Consider the following 10,795-nt stretch of genomic DNA (forward strand, 5'->3'; position numbering starts at 1 on the left):
GTTTTCTTTCTCTACTTCTGGTTTGTGGATTTCTGTCTCCATCTTTGTCTTCTCTTCTTTATCCAACAAAAAGCTGCTTTCTTTTTTCATTTTGTCATATTCTTCCCTTTCCCACTCTGCAGGAAATGTTTAAACATTATTTAAAATGTTTTAGTTTTAAAATGCCTTTAAAAGAATATTTTGAAAATAATGCAAATAAAAGCCACTGAGTTTTTAATATGCTCTCTATGCATAATGTGGTTTTCCTACTGCAAAAATAAATTCTTCAAATATTACAACTAAATTCACACCAGGTTCTTTGCTAAGATATAAAAGTTTACTGTCATCTGCCAAAGGGATCAGGACATTATCCACGTTTTAGAATTTTCAGAGGAATTTCATTTCTGCCAACTGCGTTCCTGTTTCCTGGGTTTGAATGAAAATGACTACAACATCACTTCTTTTAATAGTTCTGCCTTGCACAGTACTTTATTTTTATTTGTCAGCATCACTGACTTCAGGACAGTTCTGGGATACGTAGTTTTGGTTTGGCTTTTGTTTTTTTCCCCCCACAAAGAGAACTACTCCTGCGAAGCTATCAGGCCACAAAGTCATAGCAGTCATTACCAGTTTCAAGTTGTGAATGATTTAAAACACACTGCATCTGCTGCACACAGGGAACACATTTACACAAGTGTTCTGAGAACTCAATGAGCGGGTCTGTGCAAATACCAAATGTCAGTTTGCACAGCTACAAAGGGACAACAAAGGTGCAAACCAGTGATAAATATCTAGACAGAACCTGAAAATACTTATGTGTACAAGGAAGCTTCCCAAATATTTCTCTCTTCAAAAGATTTTTCTATCAAGACGACATATGTGAGTTTGGCCAACAAGTTGAATACAACTACTGGGACCCTTCCAACATACTGGCATTCCCCTTTGACCATTTTATTCAAATTTCTGATTGATGTTTTCACAAAGTTCCATGTTACCTATTGTACTTCCAATCAAGCTTACAGCAATAACTGCAGCAGTTCAGTTAATATATTTTTTTCAATAGTATAACATTATACCAAGTTAAGTAAGGAGTTACTTTTCTGTATGTAAGGTGGGGAATATAGCAGCTTCTAGTATAAGATGGGAAAGGAGGTCAGAATAATCTCAGAGACTCAAAAGAGCAGATTCTTGTGTAAATTGTGCACTGATGTCAGTGGAGGTAGCAGATTTTACACGGGATTTACCTCTGAAAGCAGCTATAGATTTTTAGAATTCTTCCTTGTAATCTAGAATGAGTGTTTCTGTGCATTAACTATAATCACTGAAAGAGTATTTTAACATGACAGAATGCAGTCCATCTAAAACACTTTAGAATATGAAGAGATTTATGAATGTAAATCATTAAGATGTTGTGAAAATGAGTAAAAAAGTATTATAAAAATACAACAATAGAAACTGGCATTTCTCAAATAGCCACACCAAAATATTCAGATAACTGCAAGTGAAAAGAGAAACTACAATTTCAAATAATACAAGTGAAGTAGATATGTTCTGGAAAAACAGGCCATGTTAAGGAAAGCAGATTTGTCTTACAATAGTAAAAATCCACTGCCTACCCCAGTAACATCTAGCAAGTCAGAGATAACATCAGCATTTACCTGCTATGTTATCCTTGTTTTGTAAAGCAAAATCTCTCAGGCTTCAATATTTTTACTGGACGGCATTTGTTGCTGCTGCATAATTAGTCACAGCTGAGTACAGGATACAGATTACTCTATATCCCATATTTCTTTCTGATTCTCTTTGCATAATATAACTGAAAATAATTTTCCACTGCAGTGATCTCTGCAAAACCATTTTGCTCTTCTCACAAGAAACTAGCAGCCTCACTTGATTAGTGTTCTATGGTGTATTTTCAAGCCTTCAGCCGCCTGTTTCCTTACCATCATGCAGTTTTTGAACCCTCTCCTCTAAAGCCTGTATTTCCTGAAAACGTTTCCGTTTCTCTTCCCTTTCCTTGTCTTGGTCTTGTCTTAAGAGGTCTGCTTGCTCTTTCCACTCTTTGTCTTGAATTTCTTTTTCCTAAAATAAATGAATATGAAACTGAAAAGTACTTAAAGTTATGGAGTATTACATAACAAACAGTGAAAGAGGAAGGTTTCATCTTGGCTGAAAAATTCAGCTGGTGAGTATATATACACATTTAAAACAAAAGAACCTGCAGAAAATATATTAATGTCAGCAGTAAAAACCACTAACACAGAAAAGCAGTGACAATGAAGTGAAAAGAAAGACAGTGCAATCCAATATGGGGATGCTAACTTTATAGCTAGTGCTTATTTTAGAGTAAAATAAGCTTCTAGATTAAAATACACTTCTAAAAGAAATAATAGAAACAGTTACTACTTAATGAACAAAGAAAATATAACTATTAGCCAAAAGAAAATCAAGTATTTTCCCTTCATGTACAAGATTATCACTATTTTATTTAAAAAAAAAAAAAAACCAACTTCATAAAGAGATGGCAGCCAAGTTTTTAAAATGCTTGACTTAGAAAACTGACGAAAGCACAGGCTACCCAAATCTAATTTACGTTACATAAAGCAATAGCCATATACAAACTAGAGAGGTTTGTAAGATGCCATATAGTTGGATTCCATGAGCTGCACTTATACTAACCGTGCAGTTCTGTAACTCACCCACTGAAGTATACGCTGAAAGAATGCATACATTAACCTACATCCATCCTTACAGAAATGATTTTGGAAGAGAGAACACGTGAATGAAACAGCCGTGAAAAAGCTTCAGTCCTATCAGGAAGCCAGTCAAGACCATTATCAGAGCATTATATCTGACAAATAGTCCTAGCCTCATGTAAACAAAATGTGTACAATTTGTACCAGAATCTGTGTCATTCTGACTTGTAATACCTTACAAATCTCTTCGATTTCAGCCTGAGGTCACAGAAGTATTAGCAATACTTCTAATGGTACTATTTTATAATAAAAAGGGAAATGGAAAAACAAAAAAAATACAACCATATTCACAAAGCTGGAAAAACGACAGAAGAAATACCAGTACTATGACAATAAGAGGAAGTGTTAGATTCATGCATTGTGAAATAAATCTGGAAAGTAAAAGAAACCATAACTAAGAGCAAAGCAAAAAGACAAGCAAGGCAGCCAGCACTGTTAAAACAGATTGCTCAGATAAGCACTAGAAATAACGAAAAATGGAGAAAACCAAAATGAAGTCTTAAGAACTTTAAAGTAATAACAGGGGTAGAAAAAGAAACAAACTGAGCTAATAATGGTTATCAGTAGGAAGAGATAGAATAGGATGAACTAAGTGTCACAAAAATGGAGTAGGATATTTCTGCAAGGGTAGACTTAAAGATCAGAATATTTTCTATATATTTAATTTGTATATTTACACATATTTTCTGAAATATAAGCTCTGCATTAAACAATCAGTCTGATAGGTGAGTTATCTGGAACAAGTCTCAAATTTTTATAGCACTCACTATTTTAGGAAGAATCCCTTCCTTCTTGTTCACTGTGTCACCACAGACAAGTTCCGATTCTGGACGAAAGTCTACTGGTGAGAAGTATCCACTAGTCTGTACACCTTTTGTGAGCTGTGCTGCTTTTTTAATATTTTGGTTGTTGGCTGTAGAAAATACAAATTAATCAAAACATGTTTTCACTTGAAAATATCCCACTATATACCAACCTCTAATTTTTAATGATTTACAGCAAACATAAAAGACTGATGAAGTTGAAAGAATTGACAAGTTTCTCACAGCTGTTTTCAGCACCTGTAAAAGCTAATTAAAAAAAAATTGGATGCAAAACTTCTACTGAAAAAAAAAACCAAAAAACCCACCTTAGAGCTACTGACAAAGTCATTACAGTATACTGAATGTTTGTTAAAAAATCCCCACAAAATATCTCGCTCATCTTCCTGCTTGTCATGTAAGTTACATGTAGAGAAGCAAACTCATAAAATTAGAATACACTTATTTGCATCTTTGAAACACATTGATTTATCTCTATGGAACGACATTAAAAAAAATCTGTACCTAAAATGGACTAATAGTAGAGTACCTATAATAAAATCAGCAGACAAACTGTTTGAGATGCTGGCATTAAATATTTAAAACAGTCCCATAAATTCCTGCTTCTTCTGACAAGTAGATTCTACTGATTCAGTGACAATAGGCTAAGTACAAACACAGACACACATATATCCACACATGTATTGATGTGGGTAGCATAAGGCTTGAGGGCTGCCTTGTCACACCAGAAGAAATCCCTGCACTGACACTTTTAGAAGACTATGTTCTGGGACATATGTACTCTTTGAGGAAAAAAAGGAGTGCAGCTCATCTGGCAGACAGTAAATTTGAATTAATAAAAGATAAATAAAAAACCTCACCACAATATTAATAGCAGTGAAGTTATGTATTTTTAAAGCCTCTGTAATTTATTGTCATGTACACGTTATCTATGATCGATTAGAGAATTTACTAAACAATCCTCCCCTCCTCCTTCACCCAGAAACACCTGGTATGAAAGGAGTGAAGAATGCTGTTTGATTAAATTCTGGGTTTTGGTTCTGCTTCAGTTACAGAACAGTCAAACAAACAACGTGCCCTTCTTTGTAACCAGTGCTGTGCTGAAAGCAGTGCAAAAAAGAAAATTTTATTGAAAAAACAGTGGTAGGGTCAAAGCACTCAATGGCATGAGTGATACAGCCTAGCAGAGGAATGTAAAGGTGTCACTATGTCTTTATTGTTTTATATAAACTACCTCTTCTTCTTTGTATAATGTCCATGTCTTTTCTTGGTGACAGCTTCAACATACGATTAGCATATATATTTTTTGCTTCAAGTTCTCTTTCTTTTTCCTGTGAGTTAAAAAGGTAGGTATAGCAAAATAAGTTACTAAAGCTTCATTTACTAGTTATTAGCAAAGCTGTAAATTAAATTAAAAATACACGTTGTAAATAGACACAGAGTAAAGCAATCAATAGTTATGTCTGATGTTTTAAGGACAATAATCACATTGCTAACTTTTCCTACACTATGAGAAAGCAGATAGAACTCCCCCGCCAAAAAAAAACCTCATTAGCAAAATACCCTAGAAGGAAAAAAAAAAAAAAATAAAAAGCATCTCTGCAGTGAAAATAAAACATTTTCAAAATGTCAAACTCTCCACTAACAAATCAGGCGTAAAACACTTACTCTACACAAATAAGTTTTTTAGTTACTAACACTACTGCTACTTGTTTGATATCCAGTAAGGGGGTGAACTGGTGCACTGCCATTATGGATGTTTCAGACTTGGAGTTTCAAGGAAATTCTCCTAGAAACTAAGTACTTTAGCTCAAGTCTTATTTTTTTTTTCTAAAGATAAAATGACTAGGTAGAACATAATATTTGCAATATTTAAATTTAGAATTTGTGCAGTGACAGGGTGGGGGGATGCAAATAAACCTTTGCACAATTTAGCAACCCATGTGGCTATCACACAGACATGAAATTAATCTGTACACAAACCTACTGTAATGCAGGTACACTAGTAACATAAAGTACTGCATGTACCTGCAGATCTCATTTTAAAAAATCAAGCCTTCAAAACCTAATATTCCAGTAGATCTTGTGGTTTAATCGCAACACTTGGCTATGTACTTGATCGTGCTTTTCTTACCTAGTGCTAACAATAATGATTAACATCAAGACATTAACACTGCAGGGTCAGAGCACAGAACATTTCAATTTAAAGCAGAAAAAGAACCCACAAGTGATATATAATTAAGTACACATCAGAGAGTGCAGTCATTGGTAAACTATTCAAACCTGATTAGGGTTATTTCCAAAGATAAAATGCCAGAACATGGTTAGCAACTTGTATTGCTTCACATTTTACCTTCAGCTTCTGATTGAGTTGATGAAGCTCTTCTTGGAGAACTCTGTTTTCTTCTTGAGCCTCATACATCTTTTTTTTCTTCAAATGTAACTCTCGTTGAAAACTGCTACCACTTAATTCAAGATTTTTTTCCAGATCCTTCCATTAAAACAAAATATTATTTTTTAATAACTGAAGTACTCTTTTATTAGTTAAGGTACTTAAATAAAATGACAGTAAACATGCATCCTTGATTTAGATATCGGCTCCACTGTTGCTGTACCACTGAATACACTTAAACCCTTAATCCTAACTTCGAGGGGGCAGACAGAGCACCTGCAGATGCTGCAGCTCATCCTTCTGGAGCACTGAGAGGTGATTTGAGGACATAATGGGAACCCTTGCTACTTTCTGCAAGGCTCTTGGCACAGCAGACCTCCAGATCTCTTAAGGTGAATCCCAAACTGATGGTTAAGAAACAGAACAGCTCCCTGAAAGTGCAGGATGAGAAGGAAGAAGAAAAGAAATAATTTTTAACCTTCCTACTGGAAGGAAATTTGTGACTGTGATTTCATTTCCACAGCCTTGCCTTGCAATAGCTGTTTTAAGTGAACCTGTGACAATGAGAGAAGGGAAAAAGCAGAAGAAAATCCCGTCCTTTCTAGAGCATGACTCACTTTAACGTTATGCAGTCCTGCAAATGCTGAAATATCCGATCATAAAACTACAGAGGCCAGATGGTGACACTACAGGGTGAGGTGATTTGGGTAACTCAGCAGTTTATATCTTGGTATTTTGGGATTTATTTTATGAAAGCTTAGTTTCCAGATTAATCCTCTGGATTTCCAGATCCATTATCTCTGTAATTACTAAAACTTTAACACCATTTTAATGACAAACATAATTTCAGCTAAAAATATTATTGCATACAACTACCAACAGTTTAATAGTGTTAACACAATTATTTCAAAATTAGTTTTTAGACATGTTTACCATGTAGACATGTTTTGGCATGTTAACAAAAATGTAAACATTTCTGCTGAAGAAAATTAAAATATATTACACAAAACTCTTAAAATGGATACCTGTAAAATGTTCTAAAGCTCATTTTGGTATTAAAAAATTGCTGTAATTTTGTTCAGCTCAGCTCTCAGATGTGCAGAATAGTGGACAATCAAACACTGCATGAATGCAGTTCACAGATTTGAAAAATAATTACTATAGGTATGTTTTTTAGAATTTTAGTATACAGTTTCCTAATTACCCTGAAAATTTTAAACAAATGCTTCTTCTCCAAGAGGATAAATTAGATTGCATAAAGTTTTATTTTAGCTGCATGCACTTTTGAAATGTTATTATTAGTTACAAAAACACTTAAAAGCACAAGTACACAGCATATATTCTGACAAAATATACTTAATTTGTAAATAGAAATTTGAATGCACAGCTACCAAGTATGTAACTACATAAACGCCTTGGAAATAATTTACTTGATGCTACTTATGTGTTAAAAAAAAAAATAATTATTTTTTTATTTGCTCCACAACTGTGAAAAAATATAATTCATGAAGCTCATTATGGTAAGAAATTCTGGTACAGGTTATTTCTTATAAAAAGAAAGTCATCTCACCTTAATTCTCTTTTCACTGTCCTCCAGCCTGCTCTCTGCATAGGCTAGTTTCTTCGCCAGGTCGTCTCTTTCAGCAAGGTGCTTATCTGCCGACAGCTTTTTCAGTTTCTGTAAGGCTGTTTTCGTTCTGTACAGCTCATCTTCGGAATCCTTCAGACGTCTCTCAGTTGCACGTTCTCTCTCTTGAGATTTTCGTAGGCGCTCCCTTAATATTCTAATCTCATTGTTGTGCCGAGCAAGGAGCTGAGAGATTTCGTTTTCTGTATCTTCAAACTTATTCAAGGCTTTCTCCTGCCTGTGCTGAAGCCTCTTCAGTGCCCTGTTTTCCTTCTGCAGCTCATCTAGTTTGATGTGGAGTTCAGTCAGTTCATTTCGGAGCTCATTGATTTTCAGCAGCCTCGCAGAAAGAACTCTTTTTGTAACAAGATCTATATCTTTTGCAGGAGAATCCCTCGTGAGGCTCTGGGAACGGAAACCCCACTGTGTCCCTCTTTTGCTTCCTGCATATTTGGAACCCAGTTTCTTTGCGGCTAAGAGAGGAAAAATAAAAAGCATTTTCACTATAAGACAATGCAATTTGTCTATTCAGACATCCTTCTTGGAATAAAGCTCTGCCTGAAAGAATTTTACAGTACTTAGCAGAGATGGCAGCTTTCAAACTAGACAATAAACGGCATATACATGATAGACTTATGCTCCTTTTGATAGACAAAAAATGGAGATTTATGTTTGTGATCTATTGTAAGAGGTAATATTTGCAGCTATCAATACAGGACCATTGTGAAGGAATCATCTGCAAATCCTATCTGAAATAAGTCATATTTTGTTAATATTTGATGATGTTCATTAAAATGCTCTAGAAATAGTGTACGCACACATACACTATTATCATATGCTTTTAAAATGGCAACAATTGGCTGAGTGTTAGCTAGCTATGTATTATGCAAGATGTAATTCTCTCAGACAAATGCAGCAGCGTTCTCAAATCCAGCTGCCACGCTTACAGACAAAACAGCAGATTTCAAAGGCTCAGTGCAAAAAACCTACAAAGCAAAATTACAAATCCCATGAAAATTCAGTTCTCCCCTGAATAATTTATTCTTGTATCACAAGTCATTTTCCACACAGCATCCTTATTCGATTACTCCTATGCATCACTCGCATTCCTATTTGATATTATTAGATTATCATCCTCACAGACAAAAGCTAAACATTTTGTTTATTATTTGCCTCTGAAGCCACACTCAAAGAATGAAGCATACAATCCACCAAAAATATCTCTTAAAACAACTGAATATATAGAGAGAGTACATAATTCATTAAGGTACACTGGTATTCAGAAGAAACACACTGAGCAGCACCTTATAATTCAGGCTTTAAAGCCAGGATACAGCAATAGGGCAGTCACCTGTACACAGACAATGAATGTGTGTGATGGCAAATTCTTCCTCCCCTTTGGCCCTCACCATGTTTCTATTCTACAGAGAATATTTTACAGCAAAAATATCAGCTTTAAAATATTTTCTTAGAATTTCCTCTAGATATTTTGCACAAATATTCATTCATTTTCTGCTTGATGTTCATTTTTTCCACAGCCTGGGCAAACAAAAGAAGGTTTTTTTCCTTTACAAACATTCAGGTGTGAAAAGATTATCTAATACATGCACTGCAGGAACGATGCTCCTCCTATCACCAACTAAGGGAATTCCCATTAACCCTAGACTTCCAGCCTCTTCAAGAATTTCTCCACATTTAGGGCAAACCAGAAAATTTCAATATCCAGTTTGCACTTTTGACCATAGAGTTGAATTGGAGAACAGTGTCTTTCAAGAACGTGACATTCACAATATCTTCCTGTAATAATTATGTTCCATTCTGGCTATGTAATCAAAGAACCAACCATTCATTTGCCCTGTCCCAATTAAACAGCACGGTGGAACTGCAGTGTTTGTTTCCCAGAAAGCCAACCCATGACTGCTAAGGAGAAGATGCCACTTCTGAACGCAGAGAAGCTCGACAAAACACCAGCTGCAGCAGGACACCAACACTGTCAAGGATCTGAAGAGAGATGCTCCCCAGGCAATTTCACCATTTATGGTCAGGTCTTCTGGCACACTCTAGATCATAATGGTGACCAAAATATCAGGCACTTATGAATTAAACAGAGCACTTGCTTGAGAGAGGCAGGATATGCTCTGACTTCACGAGAAAATCTGTGCAACTGTTGAAAACAAGCTGTCAAAGTGGGGCAAAGAGGCTTCACAAACATGCTTCAGCCCAGAACCTGTATAACTGTTCTCTCCCTTTTTGTAGGGGTATTCACTTCCCCACAATCTCAACCAAGAAAGCAGCTTATGTAGGTGAGGTGTGCTTGAGGGAACTCAAAGTGGAGCTATTTCATCTCAAATTGTAGATATTTTACCCTCAAGGAAGGACCTAACTTTCACCAAACACATTTGCTCTCTCACATCAGTGGTCTTCTTCTTACGTGGTAAGAGCCACGTTCACTTGTTAAGAAAAACATGAATAATTCTGAAAATCACCAAAAATCCTCCCTATGGAGGAGCAGGTAACAGAGCAGACACAGTCTACCTGCCATCTGTAGCATAATTCACATGAACCTTATTTGTAGATTCTCATAACGGTAGTTCCCCACTTTTATTTCAGCTTTCAAAGATAATTCACTCTTCAAAGCAGTTACAAAGCAGCAATTTCTGCTATCTACCTACCTTGGTAGTGTACAAGGCTGTTTGAAATTTGTGGTTTGAGATCTCTTTTTTCTTGGCTTGTAGATGGGTAGCTTAGTGTGGGCGACTGGACAGATGAACGAGAACCACTATCATCATCTGAATAATAGGAGTCACTATTTTTATCCCCATCTGACCTCCCATCATTTTCAGAATGTGGGCTCCTTACTCTTTCTCCCATTTCTCAGATTTAACCGTTTTCCAGATTTTTCTCAAAGACTGTTCATTTTGACACACAGGACCTTTCAGCTGTTACAATGGCAGCAGATGGATTATTTCCTTGGGTTCATCATCTTCATCTCCAAAACATGAGATCCTCGCAGTTCAGTGCAGCAAGCAGCAGTTATCATTCGGAATGCATTTTCCTGTAACAATTTAGAGACAGGAAAAAAAAAAAAAAAAAAAAAAAAAGAGTGAGAATAGTTTTGTTGTTTAGTTAAGAAAGAAAGGTGAAAAAACTGTAAAAGTATTCAGGTATTCAGGATTCCTACAAGCCTATGCTATGTGCTGCCATTAGCCTTAATATTTAT

The 10,795-nt window shown here is 35.6% G+C and overlaps 1 protein-coding gene across 1 annotated transcript in view; it reads right to left on the reverse strand.

Moving 5' to 3' along the window:
- LCA5 (Leber congenital amaurosis 5) overlaps nucleotides 1–10,507 on the reverse strand; it is an 11,188-nt gene extending 681 nt beyond the window's left edge. The window contains exons 1-7 of the mRNA XM_010080262.1: nucleotides 10,248–10,507; nucleotides 7,519–8,048; nucleotides 5,910–6,047; nucleotides 4,791–4,887; nucleotides 3,503–3,648; nucleotides 1,923–2,061; nucleotides 1–116 (exon numbers count right to left, since the gene is read on the reverse strand). The exon at nucleotides 1–116 is cut by the window's left edge and continues 681 nt beyond it. Coding sequence (XP_010078564.1) covers nucleotides 1–116; nucleotides 1,923–2,061; nucleotides 3,503–3,648; nucleotides 4,791–4,887; nucleotides 5,910–6,047; nucleotides 7,519–8,048; nucleotides 10,248–10,446 — 1,365 coding nt within the window. The 5' untranslated portion in view covers nucleotides 10,447–10,507. The remainder of the gene's footprint in view (nucleotides 117–1,922; nucleotides 2,062–3,502; nucleotides 3,649–4,790; nucleotides 4,888–5,909; nucleotides 6,048–7,518; nucleotides 8,049–10,247) is intronic.
- Nucleotides 10,508–10,795: the final 288 nt, after the last annotated feature.

Source organism: Pterocles gutturalis, unplaced genomic scaffold (assembly GCF_000699245.1).
Source record: "Pterocles gutturalis isolate BGI_N339 unplaced genomic scaffold, ASM69924v1 scaffold8194, whole genome shotgun sequence".
Classification (NCBI taxonomy): Eukaryota; Metazoa; Chordata; class Aves; order Pterocliformes; family Pteroclidae; genus Pterocles; species Pterocles gutturalis.